At 35.4% G+C, this 20,072-nt stretch overlaps 2 protein-coding genes across 2 annotated transcripts; one reads left to right on the forward strand and one right to left on the reverse strand.

The window, feature by feature from the left end:
- Window positions 1-1,319: 1,319 nt before the first annotated feature.
- Window positions 1,320-3,348, forward strand: LOC121767167 (ribitol 2-dehydrogenase). The gene is made up of 5 exons (XM_042163374.1): window positions 1,320-1,644; window positions 1,725-1,987; window positions 2,126-2,219; window positions 2,298-2,424; window positions 2,949-3,348. Exons 1-5 carry the CDS (start codon window positions 1,509-1,511, stop codon window positions 3,088-3,090), a joined length of 762 nt encoding a protein of 253 aa, XP_042019308.1. The 5' UTR covers window positions 1,320-1,508; the 3' UTR covers window positions 3,091-3,348.
- Window positions 3,349-13,163: 9,815 nt separating this feature from the next.
- Window positions 13,164-14,388, reverse strand: LOC121768068 (phosphoglycerate mutase-like protein 4). The gene is made up of 4 exons (XM_042164412.1): window positions 14,256-14,388; window positions 13,941-14,070; window positions 13,472-13,531; window positions 13,164-13,398 (listed from the first exon to the last, which is right to left on the reverse strand). Exons 1-4 carry the CDS (start codon window positions 14,273-14,275, stop codon window positions 13,282-13,284), a joined length of 327 nt encoding a protein of 108 aa, XP_042020346.1. The 5' UTR covers window positions 14,276-14,388; the 3' UTR covers window positions 13,164-13,281.
- Window positions 14,389-20,072: the final 5,684 nt, after the last annotated feature.

Below are 20,072 nucleotides of genomic sequence, written 5' to 3' on the forward strand. Positions count from 1 at the left end.
TCAACCAATCGAGAGAATCAAACAACACATGTAAGATTTAATCTTGTTATGATTACTGCTCAACTTATGTATAATTATGAATCTAGATCTTAATCTTGTATCCTAATTCCACTGCATGATCATTAAATGAAGTACAAGAATTACTAATACAATTTTCTTAAATCTAGTACTCAAACGTCTTGTTTATGGTGGAACAGCTGTAGTAGTAAATATCAAAACATAATGCTTTAAAATACACATCACCCGATGCCTTAATCACAGTGGGCATTGGTGCCTACCGAACAACCACCATTCCATGCCCCATCACTATCCATAACAATCGGCCGACTATTTTCCAACTCATTCATATTGCTCAACTAGCTATAGCCTACTTTAGTTTATTTCCATAAACAACTTATAATACTCAATATTGTTTAACCATTGTATCTAACAATAGTTAACCATTGAAACCAACTTTATATCAAATCAAACATCAACTATAATTTTAATCATACGTGAAACGAATGGAGAGCACAAAAACTTTCGATAAGTGGGCCGGAGTTGAGAATAAAGTAAAAGCAATTTTTTCGAAAATGTTTATTGTGCGAGGTGATTCCTCTACTCAACTAGCTTCTCTCTTTATGCAGTTGATACGTTATGTCGGGCCGGGCGTAGCGTATTTATACAATAAATTCAACACATAATTAACTCAATTAGGTATATAAGTAGTAAAATTTAAGGTTAATATTTAAGTTATGAAGTTTAGTCCGGTCAGTCCAGGACCTTTAAAATTGTAACACTAAATCACAAAGTTTCATTTGTACTCAATTGTTTCGTTCATGTACAAATTGTCGTACCAACGACGATTTCATTAAAATAAATTTATATTTCTTTCATATTCCTTTATTTTTTTATTATTTTATTAAAATAATATCGTTTTTGACATCGCTAAAAGGCATTGAATACACGAATGAGACAAAGACAATCGAAAAAAACTGAAACTTCCAGATTTAATATTCTAATTTCAAAAATAATGAAACAAATTGTATGGTTTAAATAATTAACTATTATGAGTGCAAATTAGAAGTCATTCCATATGGTATGTTAGGGATGATTGAAGAACAAAATGCTAGTTGTGGGTTTCACTTTTATTAAAAGAGAGATTGTAATGTAAACATCAACACATTAGTTGGTGGGAGATGGAAATTAGCAGAGTTGCAAAACAAACTGGTGTCGCTATTGATGGTGACGTGGAGGGAGAGAAAGCATTGAGAGACAAAAGTGTATTGTGCAATCATGATCGACAGTATAGAATTAATACCACTGAATCTCCAGTGAGATGCAATCATTCGCTCCAAAAAGAGGAAAAAGAAAAGAGAAACTCAATAAACATCCGACCGCCTTTGCATTTGATTGATTTTCAATTAAATAGTAGATTCCATTTTTAGATAAATCAACCCTCACACATCCCTCTCCCTTTCTCCTTACAAGATAAACATAAAACTAAGATAAAAGAGAAAGAGGAGAAGATGCGGAACATGGGCAGCTCCCCCTCCCCGCGAGGCATCGCCGCGATAGTCGGCGTGGGCGGAAACCTCGGGCGCTCTGTCGCCCGCAAATTCGCCCACGAAGGCTATACCGTCGCTATTCTCGCCCGCGATCTCGGTCCGTCGCTAATTCGACCAATGCGTCTATTTTTTTTTTCTAATGTAATGAGTGAATAAGTATATCTGGCGCGCGCGCAGGAAGGCTGTCGACATTCGCGGACGAAATAGCGCGGGAGGAGAAGGCGCAAGTGTTCGCAATCCGCATCGACTGCTCGGAGACGCGCAGCGTCAAGGAGGCGTTCGAGGGCGTCCTCTCGCTCGGCTTCGTCGAGGTTCTGGTCTACAACGCCTACAACCCGGCCTCGTCGTGGGCCCCCACCGCCTTCGCCGACGTCCGCCTCGACAGTTTTGAGAAGTCGCTTGCTGTCTCCTCAGTTGGCGCATTCCACTGCGCCCAGCAGGTGAATTAAAAAAAATAACGATGAGATTGACCGTCTCATCGTTATTTTTTATTATTATAAAATTATGTGTGAAGCCATCTTAGTTGAAATATGATTGAGCAATGATTAGCGATTTATGCGGACACATGTTGGATTCAGGTGATCCCGGGGATGGTGGAGAGGGGGAGAGGGACGATTCTATTCACCGGCTGCGCGGCGTCGCTCAACGGCATTGCCGGTTATCCTGATTTGTGTATGGAATTAATTTCACTGTTTTTCCTGTTATATTGAAATAGTAATGGTTTAATGAATTTGTTACATTTTATGATAGGTTGTGGGAAATTTGCTATGAGGGGCTTATCGCAATGCTTGGCGCGAGAGTTCCAGCCATTGGGAATTCATGTAGCTCATGTCATCATCGACGGCTTGATTGGCCCACCCACGTCTGCTGCACCTAGGTTCGAATCTCATATTTTAATTAAAAATGTTATTTGTGATCGTGCCGAATTAATTATGGAGTCATCTTAAATTTAATTTTCTCGTCAGAGAAAACTGTCTATAAATCAGTATGGTAATAAATTTTAGGCTTAACCAAAATCAATCCGTGAATGCTTTTTTTTTAGTTTGATAATTATATATAGAGTAAATGTGAATGATAACGATTAGAGAATGTCCGTCAAATAACTGCCTGCCAATAACCAGCTAGCACCATGAAAGATTCTTGTTGTAGGAATCCGTCGTAATCTTTTTGACTTACCAACTTGCAATAGTAAAACATTCTATTTTTATTTTGGATAAGATGCAACTTTGTGGATAACACTTTGTACATGTGCGGTTTATGGATGGAATTCATGATTAATTTCGTTAGCTAGGCTTCTTAAATTTTTATACTATAATATTGAGACATTGGTATTTCTAATATTTACTTGTTAGGAGGTCGATTTTATGATATAGATTGTTTCGGTTATTTACTAAATGGTAGGAACGCATTGTCATCAACGTCTGGAGGAGGTATGATGGATCCAGACGTGGTGGCTCAAACCTATTGGCAATTACACGTTCAAGATAGATCGACATGGACACAAGAGATTGACCTCCGCCCGGGCGGCCCAAGGCTTTTCTAAACCAAAATCAAATTATATGGAGGATATTTACATTACCATTAATTCATCCAATTCCAAATGTCTATTCCAATGTAATTCATCTGGGTGTTGTGCTGCCTTGCCTTCATTTGTGAAATTAACTATTTTTCTATTTTAGTAGTAATTTGTTTCTAAGTTTGGGTTTATATAGCAGAGAAGTGGGTGGCCTAAAGAGGCAGTCGTGTTCAAATACAGTACACTCAATTTCTTATTCCACTTTTTGACCTCTTTTCTTTACAATTTGCCTTTTTGTTGGTTGCAATTATTGGATGGATCCCCACATTGGTCCCTCTTTGTTTCAGTTCTATCTAATCAAATTACATATGTTTGTGCAGAATATATATATACACACACATAGCTAAAAGGAAAGAATAGAAGGATGAAATACTATTCATGCTTTCTATAGCTCTTTTACGTCATTGTTGAATTAAACGCATATTTAATCATATGAAGCATTTAAACGTGCAATAAGTAGGCAATAACAAAAATCAAGATCGTTTACAAATATTTTCAGTTTACATATAATCAAATTTTATTTGGGATGAACACCAAAGTAGAGTGCACTTGGTGTGTCCAAAATGACATTTTGGTCCAGTTTAAGTTTGGTGTGTCCCACTTGGACAATTTGACGTGCCACGTTAGTTTAAAGACTAAATGTCCATTTTAGTCCTTAACATATTGCGATTTATTGATTTTGGTCCAAAATATTATCTTTTAAATTTAACGGAACCGTTAAAAGTTAACGGTGAGTTTTCTGACCGGATTAGCAATTTATTATTAGAATTTTAAAATTATTTGGAAAATAATAATTTAGAAAATAGATAAATAAATAAAATAAAATAGAGAATTAAAAACAAGAACATAGATTAATTCTAAATTATTTAATATTATTTGTTTTAATTAGACCCCCCTCCATTCGACAACCCCACCACCGATGCCGCATCCAACCCCCCAAACGCCAGCGCAGCCCCAGCGTCCGCCTTGGCGAGATCGGCGGCGACCCACCCTACGACGCCCCCCTCCCCACCCCACTAAAACCTCCACCTGGCGCTTCCACAAAGACCCATCCCTCGCCGTTAAAACCTCCAAGACCCGACCTTTAACCAACCTCGTCAACGGTGCTGCCGCCGCCACCGACAATTTCCACGATTCGCTCCAAATCGCCGAGAATTTCGCCGATTTCAGCCACTGCAAGCCCAAAGTGAAGAAGCCCACGAAAAGGGCACGCACCAATTGGAACAAATTCGACCCACAATGGCGGCGGAATCGGAATTGAGAGCGCGAGCTTCCTTCCCGAAGAGAACGATAACAACAACGACGAGTTTCGGGAGTTCGAGGGGGAGGGTTCGGAAAGCCCTAATTTGAAAGACCAGCAGCAGAGCCCGATCAATTCCTCGGAGAATGGGTTCGAGCAATTAGCGCAAAGATGGGAAGAGGGGGGAAGAGTGTGCGGTGGAGCAGAATGGGGAGTTGCAGGGAAGGGTGTGGCGCCACCATAGCTGGTGGAGAGGAAGCCGTCGAAGTAGTGGTTCAAACCGAAAAGAAGAAGAAAGAGTAATTTGGATTGTAGAATGTTTTTGGCGAAATGCGGAAGAAGACAAGTTCTTTTTGATTAATTTTTTAAGAAATATTGAAATTCTAATTCATTTGGGGTTATTATTTTAATTGGGGTTATTATATTAATTTGGGCTCACTTATTTGCGTTGACAGTTAACTTTTAACGGTTCCGTCAAATTCGGACCAAATGTGACCCATTTTTATTTGTGAGAGACCGAATAATTCAAAAGATAATGTTTTAGACCAAAATCAATAAATCGCAATATGTTAAGGACCAAAATGAGCCTTTAGTCTAGTTTAAATTTTCGAAATAGAGATTATTTCTTTTTTTCGTCTCATAAAAATAGTTTATTTTTATTTTTAATAACTTCTTTAGGTTAACGTGGTGGATTCTATTTTCTATTGACATATTTTAATAATTTTCTTTTTATGTCTTTCATATGTTACCCATTATAATTAAAATCTATATCATTCTAAATATTTCTATTTCCATGAGACAAATGAAGGGAATAACAATCATGCATCATAGTAATATAAATCAATTATCCAAACTAATTCCTTTCGCTTGTAATTTTTTGATGTCAGCCCAAAAATGCTACTCCTATTTATGTTGGTGGAATTTAGTGCGAGGGGAAAGAATAAAATAATTGGGATGCAATAACATTTAAGAGTAAGAGCCGTCATTTTGAATGCGGTGGGCCCCTATTATGTCGATTCTTGATAGCAATATCACATATTCACATGGGCGTGTATTATCTCTCTATTTAATCGTCTACCACTTTCCATTCATTCATTTTAAGATGTTTCCTTTATTTTAAATAATGAGTTTAATATTTCATTAAATTATTTTGTTTATATTATATTATAAAACTAATATATATTATTAACTTATTTTATTTATATTATATTATACAATTAATACTATAAAAAAGGTAATTCATATTCCATTAACATTTCACGCTTATTAAAACCTAAACCAAGTCAAATCAAAATAAAGAGATGTAAGGAGTACAATTATCTTTTTTGCGATTTTGTTCGAACAAATTTTTTATTTAAAATGATTTAATGATTGATTCGTTAATGGTGTAATCTATTCCAATCTTTATTGATTTGATTTGATCACTTAAATATCAAATATAAGATCTATGAATGTTATAATCTAATCTATTCGACTCTTTATTGATTTCATCAGTTATATATCGATCTTAAAATCTATCATGCTGTATAATCTCTTTAATTATATCAATTTCAGTAGAATATCAAATTTAAATCTTACGTACTATCCATTATATATTGATCTTTTCGACTCATATCAATTCTCTTTACAGAATTTCATTTTAATAAATGAGTCATTACATGATGTGTCAAGGAAATTACCTACTCTAGCTCGTTCGTCCCGTTAAGATGTAGTAACATTTTAAATTTTTAATGTTTAGTATTTTTAAGTAGAGGGAAGAAAGATAATTGAAGTGTTCATGAAGAAGAGAAAATGTATACTGATTTATTTTATGATAATTTTTTAATAGTGAAAGTGTGACATCTTTGAAATAAATTAAAAAGAAAGTGATGAGTGACTGATAAAATTAATATAAATTTGAAAATGGGAATTAAATTGATAATTATAGGATTAATATTTCGTTCGTTTTATTCAAGATGTTTATTTTCTATATTTAAAATTAAATCTCTTTTTTATTATTAAAATATTTATTTTTTTTCTCTTTATTTATTACAACTAAAGACTTTTTCTTAAAATCTCATGTTATTCAAGAATATGAAAGACAAAAGACGGACAGGGCATTGATAAAACTTAAATCTTGAAATAAATTTGATAAAATCAATGAAGATGGTTGCATGGGAAGTTGTATTAATTGAAATGAAAAGTAAAGAAAAGAAGAATTATTGGGTTATTATGAGTACACGTAGGCCGGATGTGTCGATTGGTCACTTTTGCATCAATCAAAAGTTCATTTCCTCTCATTGTGCACATTCATTGAAAGTATTTCAACACAGATTATCAGATTATAATTCAGTGAAATTCTTGGGTCCCTCGAAACAGTCGTGATAATGTGTTCATTTTATAGGCCAATTATCTTAAATCAAATGCCACTAACATATTAATAGTATTTAATTTTGTCATGCTTATTGCTTCAAGTATATATTTGTCTAATACTACCTCGACTTTTAAAATGACATGAGTTTTAATGGACAATTAGTAAAATAAAAGAGAAGAATTGATAAAATAAGAAAGGAGAAGAGAAAAATGAGTAAAGTAAGAAAGAAGAAGAGAAAAAGTAGTGAAAGTAATCTTAGTAGATTGTAGGTTCGCGTCCTAAAATATAATGATTCAAAAGTTACTAAATTTAAAAAACGCAAAAGGTGGAAATAATTTATATTTTTAAGGGACAGATGTAGTATGATTTGTAGACTAGATACATGTAGATGGAACAAACCAGATCCAGCACACCACAACTATTTGCTAACACTAGACTTAATGGTAGAGGGGCTTAAACTTCTACCATGTTTACATTTCAAATCTTTAATAGTAAAATATTACTATGTCTCATCATTCTATTGAAGGGTTAATTCACCTTATCCTTATGAACAAGAGTGGATGATACAAATATGGCAGATATATGGAAGAGGAACAACCACATATAGGATCAATCCTCTTCAACTAATGTAAAGGCTCAAATAGCTCACATGCTATACAGTCCTCGTTATACAAGAAAGGCCTTAGGAAACCTCTTCAAACCTAGTTTTATGTGTTCCTTCGGCTGCAACTTTTATTTACATATGATTCAAATTCAAGTGAGATACTCCACTTATCTATCTCCAACTGCATCATTTTTATGCATCTAACCTAATACAAGATGTCTTATTCTATGTTTAACTCATTTAAGCATTTTAAACTAATCCTTCTCATCATGCCTAAATTTTCCTTGAAATGGTCTTTATCTTCATAACATGACCCTATACTATCAAAGAATGGGATATGCCAAAGATGCAATCAGGCATAACCTACCTGCTCATTCAAATGTTAAAAAAGACTCAACAAACATAGACTAATTTTACCATTTTTTGCATTTCACTTCTCCCTACAGAAAACACAACCAATAAACCACATTTTCTTATCACATAATACCTCCATCCACCAAAAATAGACTAATTTTACCATTTTTTGCCGTCCACCAAAATTAGACTAATTCTAAATATGGAAAGTTTTAAACAAATACTAACTCTACACATCAATCTAAATATGGACACCACAATCTACTAACACTACTTCCATCACATTTTCCCTCTCTCTATCTTACTTTACCAATTGCACATTAAAACTCACGTCATTAACAATTTTTGTCTATTCTTTGTGGACAGTGGTCGTATCTGAAAATTTTCAGCTATCCTCGACAGCCATTCAAACTCCAAAAGAATTCCCCTTACCGATATGGAGGGTATAAATTCAAAATATTCATAAATTAATGTAGTATATAAATTTATAACGTAATAGTTCAAATTAATAAAAATACTTAATTTTATAAATAATTATCATAAGTGGAGTACAATATTTATATCAAATTCTTTATTAAATTTTAATTTATTTCAAAATAAATACTTCATTTGTCTCATATTACTCGCACTTTTCAGTTCGACTCGTTCTAATCTACTTACATAGTTACACACACTATTTCTATTTTAAGTAAAAATTATGGTATTTAATTAATGAGGAATGATATGCTACATACATGTGAGTTTCTTATGTGAGCATCACTCTCGTTCGACGACCTAAAATAATCCCTCATTAGAATCAAACTAAATATATAAGTCAAAACGAACAACGTTAAACAGGTGTCAAACGAGAGTGGTGTTCATATAAGGTATGTAACATATCATTCCTCTTTAATTATATTAGAATTAATTAAATGTCACCCCATCAGTGATCCCTCATTACATTTGAAGTACTAATTTCATTACACTACAAAATCAATCCTAAATTTACAACCTAAAATGAAAAGTCCGAGTAACATAAAAGAAAGGATATAGTATTAAACTTTATACTCCATTTTATATTTTAAAGGTTTTATAGTGATAAAAAAAATAATCAAATCAAGCACTAAATTTATACTTTGAACTATTTGAAGTTCAATTTTGTTTTCTTAATATTTTTAATTACAGATGTAAATAAAAATGCTACGTCAAATTTAACAAATCTGATAAATTAAGAACTAAAAACATATAGAAAAGATGAAAACATCCGAAAATATATAAGTATAATTTATTTAATTAAAAGGAATTTAACTTTAAAAATATATACAAAATCAAATAAATTAGAAGTCTATATTAGCATAGGGATGTATTAGTATGACAACTCTCTTTATTGTAACACCATACCACTATTTTAGATAGTTAGATCTAAAGATCGTGTGGTTCTCAAGCTGCCACGTGGCAGCCTATTTTAATTAAATTGGAACATAAAAAAACACTGAAGGCAAAATCAGTATTCTCTATTTTCAGTCTGTTATCAGATTGAAGTCTTACACTATGAATATTGCAGTGTTGCTCTATAAATATTGCAGTGTTACGTGTCTGCATCATTCGTAATAGTTTTTTACCTTACCAGATTGCAGTGTAATCTATGAATATTGCAGTGTTACCAAGTAGTATTTGCAGTGTACATATTACCAAATCAATTTCTGATTAAATTTTTGGGAATTGAATAAAATATTCAAGTGTGTAATATCCAACCCATAAAGACTATTTTCAAATAAATCTGAAGGCTCAACACTTCTTTTGATATTGGTTTTGATGCTACCTTCACATGTGGAGTCATTTCAAAAAAAAAATTGGCATACTTCTATTTTGATGCATTTTTTACTCTTCTTGGAGAAGACAAACATCTCATTATTCTACACAAGGAGCGTGTGAAATGTTCTCAATAGTTCTGCACAGTCAACTTTCCATTTTCTCTCCAAAAAGGATAGAAGCGTCATTTCACCCAACGTAGAAACCAATATAGATATGGATATCCTAAATCATCAAAAATAATGTTTTGTACCTCTGAATTATTAATTTTATGGCAATTGCACCCCACATCTATTTTTTGACACCAGACGGGGGCTTCACCAGATTTTGCCAAATGTGTCACTTGAACTTTACGAACAAATTTCAAATTGGATATGTTTGCATCACGTTTATACCCGAAATCAGCGGTTTAAAATCAGCGACTAAATTTGCACTAAAAATGATAAATATCATTTGAGAAATTTAAAATGTCAAAAATATAGTTTGAAGTTTTAACCATGAACTATCGATTCATATCGAGATGCTACTACATAAAAACAATCATTTAAAAAAGAAAAAATGATAATTTTTCAAATTTGTTTAACATATTATATCAACATGTCACGCCAATTTTCATGCGAAAGCGAATAATATACGTAGGATACAATTTATACAATATCAATTATCTTAGGAATAAAAAAACATTTGCTATAATTAATTGGTAAAACATTGTACTCCTATCGATGAGCCGTAGATATGTTTTAACTGATCCTTGGCAGAAGACTTGTCAAGTGAAAAAAGTGCTGGAAGAGTGACTAAAACAAATATGTATGTGAGAACTTTACTAATAATACTTCCAATAAAAGATGCAGTTTTGCATAATATTATTGAGTTAAAATACAATGATTAGGTCAGCTGGACAAACTAAATGATTGGGAATAAATTTCCACAAGCAACAGTAAAAAAAAAAAAAAAAAATTCCACAAGCAACCATCCAACCAATCTAAATCACATGAAAAGAGTGTCATTATTGCTCCAAGAAAATAAACTCTTAAAGAATGCATACCTAACTCACGCAAAACATAGAGCACCAAGATAACTATAAGTTAGTGTGTGCGCGCGCGTGAATGTGGAGGGGGTGAGAGAGAGAATATACTGGAATTTCTTGATCTTCATGAACTCTAAGGTCACACATTCCATGTTGTATAGTAACCAATCAGAACCAAAGAGCAGCGGTTAACTGAACGATGCATAAGGGGTAGGCATGCACACGGGTCGGAAACCGCCGGTTCCGGTTCATGAACCGGGGGTTCACGGTCCATCATTCCCATGAACCGGAACCAGCCCGCCAAGGGTCCCGGCGGTTCCGGTTCCGGTTCAAAAAACCACCGGTTCACAAGGCGGTTCAAAACCGCCGGTTTTTGGCTTGAACCACCGGTTCAGCAATTCGTAAATTTTAATTATTTATTTTTTTGCACTTCTTCTCATTTTAGTGTTTATTTCAACAAGACTACAAGTCACAAGTCACAACTTATAAGTTACAATTTACACTTAATGTTGGACTTGAGTTTTTGGGTTGAAAGAGAGTGTATTGGATGATTCTCTTTTATAGCTACATGTTCTTGGATGTGTTGCTCTTTCTTTCAATGTGGGATAAAACTCCTTATTTATAACTACATGATACATCCCCATCATCTTTGTTTATATTAGTTTATATCTTAACTATCTTCTATTATTATAACTTAACAACAAATATAATTACATGAAGTATTACTCTTTAATTCTTTATCATTATCGATTTGTTTGTGTATAAGTTTATGTGTATATTAACTAATAAATACCATTATAATTTATACACATTAAGAGAATAATTATTATACAAATTATATTAATCTAGTGATAACTAGAATATGAATAATTATTTATCTATATACAAATCATATTACTCAATAATTGTTTATCCTTATCTATCAAGAATATATTCACAAATAATAATTTTATTTATATAAATTATAGTACATCTATTAGAATAACAACTATTATACAAAATCATACTATTAGTCTACTACTAATATATAAACTATATTATACCACTAAACAAATCATTCTTTAGTTATCTATTTTTATCATTATTATACCAATTATATTAATTATTATTTTTTCACATTTTAATCAATATATTGAGAAAAATTAACAACATACTTACATTTAAATCCAATTATTTGAACACGTCCACATTCTATAAATATACAAATTATTAGCAACATGCAACATTGAAATTTAATTAAACTATTATAGTTGATGCTATTATTATCTATAAATTTGTCTTAGAAAAAGAATCATAACAAAAATAAAGATAAAGTTAGTGAATAATAAAATGTAGTAAAAAATAAAGAAAAGTAGAAAACAATAAAAGTTTTGTATCCCAATTGGAAAAAGATGAATGAATGATCTAAACATGTAGTTATAAAAGAAAATACTTCAACATATTTTGTCTCACATTGAAAGTGAAACAAAAAATATTCAAGGATGTCTCTATAAAAAAGAAATAACCAAGAATGGTTTCTTAGAAATTTTAAAAGTGAGCACGTTTAAATCCAATTATTATTATTATTTGAACACATCCACATTCTATAAATATAGAAATTATGAGCAACATGCAACATTCAAATTTAATTAAACTCTTCTATTTGATTCTATTATTATCTATAAATTTGTCTTAGAAAATGAATCATAACAAAAATAAAGATAAAGTTAGTGAATAATAAAATGTAGTAAAAAATAAAGAAAGGTATAAAACAAATGAAAGTTTTGTATCCCACGTTGAAAAAAAGATGAATGAATGATCTAAACATGTACTTATAAGAGAAAATAATTCAACATATTTTGTCCCACATCGAAAGTGAAACACAAAATATTCAAGGATGTCTCTATAAAAGAGAAACAACCAAGAATAGTTTCTTAGAATCATAGGCCCAACAAATAAATATGGGCTATTATGAAATTAGTGTATTTATTTATTTGTGAAAAATGATTTTTATATATAAAAATTAATTTTATAAATAAAAAAATTTAATTTTATTGAACCGGTGGTTCGAACCGGTGAACTGCCGGTTACGGTTCGTGATTTTTCCGAACCTGAACCGGCCCGCTTGAACCGCTGAACCGCCGGCCGGTTCGAACTGCCGCCGCCAGTTCCGGTTCATGAACCGACGGTACAGTTCGGTTTGTGCATGCCTAATAAGGGGCTACACTTTCCACGCTTTTGGTGATTGGTTTCATCATGAAATATATAGGATATACGAATCACCAATTCCAGTGAAACAATTTGGCTCGACATGTATGGCTCATGAGAGCATATTGGTCAATCATCCAAATGGTATGCTATTTTACTATGTAAGTGTTGCATGCCATCACTTTACTATTTTATGGAAAATAAATTAAATTGCTATATTGTTAAACACACCTCCTAACTCCAATCTAATGAATACAATAAAAGTTTGTTAAATTAAATACAATAATGAATGAAGACATTGAACTTGGACAAGAAATGTACTTCATTAAAATAACTAGACTCTCATTTTCTTTTTCTAGATTCCCTTCTTTTCTTGACTAAATAAATATAGATCCTGATTTTGCCAACCATTCTCCTAGTTGTGCTGCAAGTTTCTAAATTTCCTTGTGCAAAAACTAACAGCCAGCTCATAAATACAAAGTTATTACCGCAACAAATAAGTGAGACTGCATAAAAGTAGATTAATGAAAAGTACTTTACATCAACACTTCACTGCAAGAAGATAAGAATCATGAAAACAAAGCTACAATATGATAATCCAGTCATACCTCAGTTACCCCACAGCCTTCTGCTATTATCTCGGCAGTGCAAAATGCTCGTTTTAAGTCTGAAGAATATACTGCAGAGATTTTGGGCTCTTTTGAAATCCGGTCAGCCACCTTGTGAAAGAAATAACAAATTCCACATCACATTATTGCCTACACTTGCAAATACACCAGAAATTGCAGAAACACAACATATTGCAAAGGCTTGCTGTCGCCCAACATCATTTAAGTCCACATCCAGGTGCCCCTGTCCATCACAAATATGACAACTGTAACATAAATGTTGATGAATCTATCTTTACCACTACATCAGAAAGGGGAACATGTACTTATAAGTGGTAGCTAGCACAAAAAACTGTTGTTCATCAATCTTCAAAGGAATACACATTTATAAACTTTAATATTCAAATGACGTCATGCAAGACCATAAATTTTAACCTGAACAGGATATAAGTAAAACAAAGCAACTTGAACACAACTACGTTTCTTAAATAAATGAACAAAACCCCCTTTCCTAACTTTGGTTCAATAGATTTATGACTAATTTAAAGCACAACGGCCATGAATTCTGATGCAGAACTCCAGATTTTAACGCAATGGTTCATCAATTATGTGAATACCGCACTTGATTTACTCAGAAAGTGAAAGACAAGGACCTGGATTCTGCGATCAGTATTCCACTCCGTTTCGCCGTGACGAATTACAATTATTTCTGCATATTTAGGGCTAACACACTCGATCGTTCCACCATTCTCAGTACAATCAAAAGTACCTAAAATAGAGGCACTGGAAGAAAAAAAACACTGTCAATAAATTCACAATTTCAGCTGAATGTCGATAATTGTTGTACCAAACAGTAATACTACTTTCCAAAGTAGCGTTTCTGAGCTAAACGAGTGTATACGAGATGTAAAATGAAGCAACTATTGATCAATCGGTATTCATGAAAAAACAAAAGAGTAGCACCGGACCTTGATCCTGAGCTGGCCATGCGATCGCCGGCGACAAAGGTAGTGGAAAACGGTGGAAAACGTTTGAGGCTTGTGTTTGCGTAGAGCAGGCGGCTAGGTCGAGAATTGGGAATGGAATGTGGCGGAGATTTGCGGAATTGGGTCACACACTTTGCAGTTTGCAGTATACACGTTTACTGCAATCATAATATTCAAATTTGGAACATTAGAGCATCCACAATTAGGGCTGGCATATCATGCGGATTGAGTCGTTATCGGGTCAACCCGATAACGACCCAACCCAATAAGGCCAAACCCAAACCCAACCGGTTAAGGAAACCTCAAACCCGAATACTAATCCGACCTATCAATGTTATTTCAATGACATCTCACCATGCAATCCCATGCAGCTCCATGCACCTCAACCACACGGTAGCTCAGCCATGGAAGACGGTTATTAGTTAGTTTAGAATTAGTTAATGACTGCTGGATCTTGTTAGTTAGTTTGCTGTTTGCTCTTTGCTTTATCATCAGCTATATAAGCTGAGTGTAATGGTCTTCGATAATCAATCAATAAGATACTTCTTTCATCTCCAAAATATCTTCTCCTTTCTCTATCTCTCATGTTCATGATGATCGTTCTCACAGATCTAATATGGTATCAGAGCGGGCCCAAGTCGATGATGGTTTTCTCTTTATCTCTTATCTACCTCACGAGTGGAAGACCGATGTCCTTTCCGGTCCACATCGATGATGGTTTCTCTTGCATTGCCTACCCACGTGATGGAAGACCGATGTCCTTTCCGGCCCACACGTGAGGGGCGTGTTAAATTCTCTAAATTCTGTCCTACATCGACTTGGTGAAGATCCAATCTAATCTATATAAGTGTGGATAACCCTCCCCCTTATGAGGCCTTTTAAGGGGTGAGTGACTCATTTCTAATATGGTATCAGTGACAAAGCTTCCGCAATCTCCTTATTCTTCTTCCTCAGATCTCATCATCCTTTTCTAAATCTCCTCTCTCACCATGGCAAATCGCAATCGTCCAGCTCCTGCACCATCAGAGGATACCTCTAGCCCTTACTTTCTTCATCCGAGCGATAATCCGGGGATTATGCTCGTTCAACAACAACTCACAGGTTCAAACTATGTTGCTTGGAGCAGATCCTTCAGTACTGCTCTATTAGCCAAAAATAAACTAGTTTTTGTCGATGGATCGATCCTGCGTCCACCTCGCGATGATCTTCTCTACCAAGCTTGGATTCGCTGCAATAGTATGGTGGTTTCATGGATTCGAAACTCAGTTTCTTCACAAATTGGTTCCAGCAGCATGTACATTGATGATGCCTATGCTATATGGTTTGATCGTAAGGAGCATTTCTCTACAAGTGATTCTGCCAGAATCTATCAACTCAACAGCTGATTTCTCTCACTCAAGGATCCTCTGATGTCAACTCTTATTTCACCAACCTTCGCATCATTTGGGACGAATTTAAGAATTCTCAGCCTATATCCTGGTCCACGTGTACCAGATGCACTTGCGATAGCACTTTCAGATGGAATCAACATCAAGAGAACGATTGCAGTATGCAATTCCTCATCGGTTTGAATTCATCTTTCTCTCAACTCCGATCTCACATACTCTCTATAATTCATCTTCCCTCTCTATCTAAGGCATTTTCCTTAGTCATTCAGGAATAAAGGCAAAGACTCATTGATACTCCTCCTCGAATTCCAGTTACTAGTGAGCTTCCATTTGCCAATGCTGCATCTTCCTATGGCAGAGCTTTGAACAAATTCTTATGCTCTCATTGTGGTAGGACTAACCATCCGGTTGAAAAGTGCTTCCTACTCCACGGTTTTCCACCTGGATTTGGCAGAGGAAGGGGTAAACCACCACCTGGATCTGCATATGCTGGGAATTCTACTTCTGGATATGCTGGGAATCCTAATTCTCATCACCAACGGTCTGTCAATCTTGTTGAAGACAACACTAATCTGCCAAGTTTGGACCAATATCAACAGCTAGTCAGTCTCTTGCAGAGCCACAAACTCAATAATCCAGCCAATACACCACCTGTCACCAATGATCTCTCTGCTCATGTCTCCAATAATTTCTCTGGTACAGTATCCTTCACTCCTTGCATAAATTCTATTTCATCCTCATGCTCTAGTTCTTCTACTTGGATCTTAGATACAGGAGCTACTCACCATGTTTGCCATGATCAAACTCTCTTCAAGTCTGCCTCACCAATATCAAATGCATCTGTTAATCTACCAAATGGTAACACTGCTCCAATCACTCACCTAGGTATTATTCAACTCACATCTCTTATCACTCTCTCATCAGTGTTACATGTTCCATCTTTTTTCCTTCAATCTAATATTTGTCAGTGCTCTCACTCAATCCTTAGTCTGCTCTGTCATTTTTACTCATAATAGTTTCCAAATTCAGGAAGTTTTACAGGGGACAGTGATTGGGAGGGGTAACCGTGTTGGAAATCTCTACATTTTTGAGTTTACAGATCCATCTTGCAATACTACAACTGTAACTCAATCTTGTTCTAATCAATTCCTTAATTCAGTTCAAAATTCAGCTTCTGTAAATGCCATTGTAAGCCTTGATGAATGGCATCAACGGTTGGGCCACCCCTCACTAAATAAATTGAAGCTATTATCCTCTATTTTGTCTCCATCGAGCTCTCATCTCAATACTTGTCACATCTGCCCCATTGCAAAACAAAATAAACCACCATTTCCTTCTTCTACACACACATCTTCTGATATATTTGACATGATACACTGTGATGTATGAGGGCCCTTCTCCACCCCCACACATGATGGTTTCAAGTACTTTCTAACCATAGTGGATGATTTCTCAAGATTTGTCTGGACATTTCTCCTCATTCAGAAATCTGAAGTTCAAACAGTCATCACTCAATTCTTTTCCACTGTTGAAACCCAACTTTCCAAGAAAATCAAGGTGTTAAGAAGTGATAATGGCCCAGAATTTAATCTTCATTCACTTCTTTCATCTTATGGAACAGTTGCTCAGCATTCTTGTGTGGAAACTCCACAACAAAATGCACGAGTTGAAAGGAAACACCAACACTTACTCAATGTAGCTCGCAGCCTTTTGTTTCAATCTCATCTTCCTATCTCTTTTTGGGGAGAATGTATCCTCACAGCCTCATTTCTCATAAATAGAACTCCATCCTCTGTCTTACCAGAAAATACCACTCCTTTTCAAGGCCTTTTCAAAAAGGTTCCATCATATTCTCACCTCAAAGCCTTTGGCTGTTTGTGTTTTGCATCCACATTGGATAGAATCAGACACAAATTTTCTCCACGAGCTACAAGATGCATCTTCATTGGATATCCCTCTGGCTATAAAGGATACAAAGTCATGGATTTGGATACCAATGATATCTTCATTAGCCGAAATGTATCATTCCATGAATCTGAGTTTCCCCTTTCTTCTCAGCCTCACTCAAACTTTCCTGCCTTTCCTCATGATCATAGTCAATCTGACTCTTCTCATTCTGATCATATCACTCATCCCAGCAGCTCCTCTCACCAACCTACTTCTACTTCACTTCATTCAAAATCTGGAAGGACTCTCAAAACCCCCCCACATCTCTCTGATTACATATGCAATTCAGTAACCACCACATCCAAATATCCCATTTCATCCTTTTTTTCCCTCAGCAAACTTTCTCAGCCTTACCTGAAATTCATTGTCTTACTCTCCATACTCAATGAACCCTCATCCTATAAACAAGCTTCCCAACATCCAGAATGGGTTTTGGCAATGCAAGATGAACTACAAGCCTTGATTAGGACCAATACTTGGCTAATTACTCATCTGTCTCCTGGGAAAATACCCATTTCTTGTAAATGGGTGTATAAAATAAAGTTCAAAGCTGATGCTACTGTGGAGAGATATAAAGCAAGCTTGGTTGCTAAGGGATTCACTCAACAAGCAGGTGTGGATTTCCATGATACATTCTCACCCGTTGCCAAACTCACCACAGTTAAACTAATGCTATCTCTAGCTGCTGTAAAAGGATGGACTTTAGCTCACCTTGACATTAATAATGCCTTTCTCTATGGTGATTTGGATGAAGAAATATACATGACACTTCCTCCCGAATTGATCATCACAGACCCTCCTGCTGGTTCAGGCCAGCTTGTCTGCAAACTCAGAAAATCACTATACGGCCTTAAGCAAGCATCGAGGCAGTGGTATCTAATATTTTCCCAGGTTCTTTCTGGATTTGGCTTAACACAATCTGCCTCTGACCATTCCTTCTTTTACAAGCATTCTACCACTGGTCAGTTTTTTGGTATTGTTATCTATGTTGATGATATCTTGGTGGCTAGTAGTGAAGATAGCCAGGTCTCTGACTTTAAAGAATTTCTTGGCAATCACTTCAAATTCAAAGACCTAGGCAATCCTAAATACTTCCTTGGCATTGAGATTGCTAGGAACAACACTGGTCTTTTCATATCTCAGCATAAGTATGCTTTAGACCTTGTAACAGATGCTGGTTTACTTGGATGCAAGCCGGCCTCAACTCCCATGGATCCAACCAAGCAGCTCCAAGCAGATGCTGGTGAACCTCTCTCTGATCCTACAGTCTATAGGAGACTAATTGGTAGGCTGGTGTACCTTTGTATCACACGGCCTGATATCACATTTGCTGTCAACAAACTCAGTCAGTTCCTATCAAATCCTTGCTCAGATCATCTGCTTGCTGGTGAAAGAGTGCTCAAGTATCTGAAAGGCACAATTGGTCATGGCCTTTTCTACTCAGCTCAATCAGATACTACATTGAGCATCTTTTCTGATGCTGATTGGGCCGGTTGTCCTGACACTAGGCGCTCAATATCTAGTTTCTGTCTATTTCTTGGCTCATCCCTAATCTCTTGGAGATCAAAGAAACAACATACAGTCTCCAGATCCTCTGCAGAGGCCGAATATAGAGCAATGACTCTTGCATGTTGTGAAGTGGTGTGGATTGTTGCTTTACTCAAAGATTTTGGTCTAGATGTGAAGAAACCTGTCTCATTATATTGTGATTCTCAGGTTGCTGTGCACATCAGCACAAACCCCGTGTTTCATGAGCGCACAAAACACATCAAGATTGATTGCCATACTGTTCGGGACAAGATTATTCAAGGAGTCATTCGAACTATTCATGTTTCCAACACTTTACAACTAGCCGATATCTTCACCAAACCTCTATCCACTACACCTTTTCATAATTTGTTGTTCAAGATGGACTTCAAGAGCATATATAGTCCATCTTGAGGGGGCCTATCAAAGTTATATCAATGACATCTCACCATGCAATCCCATGCAGCTCCATGCACCTCAACCACACGGTAGCTCAGCCATGGAAGACAGTTATTAGTTAGTTTAGAATTAGTTAATGACTGTTGGATCTTGTTAGTTAGTTTGCTGTTTGCTCTTTGCTTTATCGTCAGCTATATAAGCTGAGTGTAATGGTCTTCGATAATCAATCAATAAGATACTTCTTTCATCTCCAAAATATCTTCTCCTTTCTCTATCTCTCATGTTCATGATGATCGTTCTCACAGATCTAATACGCCCCGCCACCTCCAAACCCGGACACGACCCAAACACGATAGCGACACGAACCACTTTGGTGGGTTGACCTGACACGATAGCAACATGATGTCGACCTGAACACGATAACAACATGAACCACTTTGGGTTGACCCGACATGATAACAGCAAGACAACAACCTAAACACGATAACGACACAAACCACTTTGGGTTGACCCGGTAGTGATACCCGAACCTACCATA

The sequence above is a fragment of the Salvia splendens genome, chromosome 15, assembly GCF_004379255.2.
Source record: "Salvia splendens isolate huo1 chromosome 15, SspV2, whole genome shotgun sequence".
In the NCBI taxonomy this organism is placed as follows: Eukaryota; Viridiplantae; Streptophyta; class Magnoliopsida; order Lamiales; family Lamiaceae; genus Salvia; species Salvia splendens.

Bases quoted from the DNA above. Each gene is read 5' to 3' on its own strand.
- LOC121768068 (XM_042164412.1), bottom strand. From the start codon at position 14,275: ATGGCCAGCTCAGGATCAAG. The intron at 13,532-13,940 runs GTCCTTGTCTTT...TGTGATGGACAG, and splicing joins ATACTGATCGCAGAATCCAG to GGGCACCTGGATGTGGACTT. The intron at 13,399-13,471 runs GTTTCTGCAATT...TTCTTTCACAAG, and splicing joins AAGCCTTTGCAATATGTTGT to GTGGCTGACCGGATTTCAAA.
- LOC121767167 (XM_042163374.1), top strand. From the start codon at position 1,509: ATGCGGAACATGGGCAGCTCCCCCTCCCCGCGAGGCATCGCCGCGATA. The intron at 1,988-2,125 runs GTGAATTAAAAA...TGTTGGATTCAG, and splicing joins CATTCCACTGCGCCCAGCAG to GTGATCCCGGGGATGGTGGA. The intron at 2,425-2,948 runs GTTCGAATCTCA...ACTAAATGGTAG, and splicing joins CCCACGTCTGCTGCACCTAG to GAACGCATTGTCATCAACGT.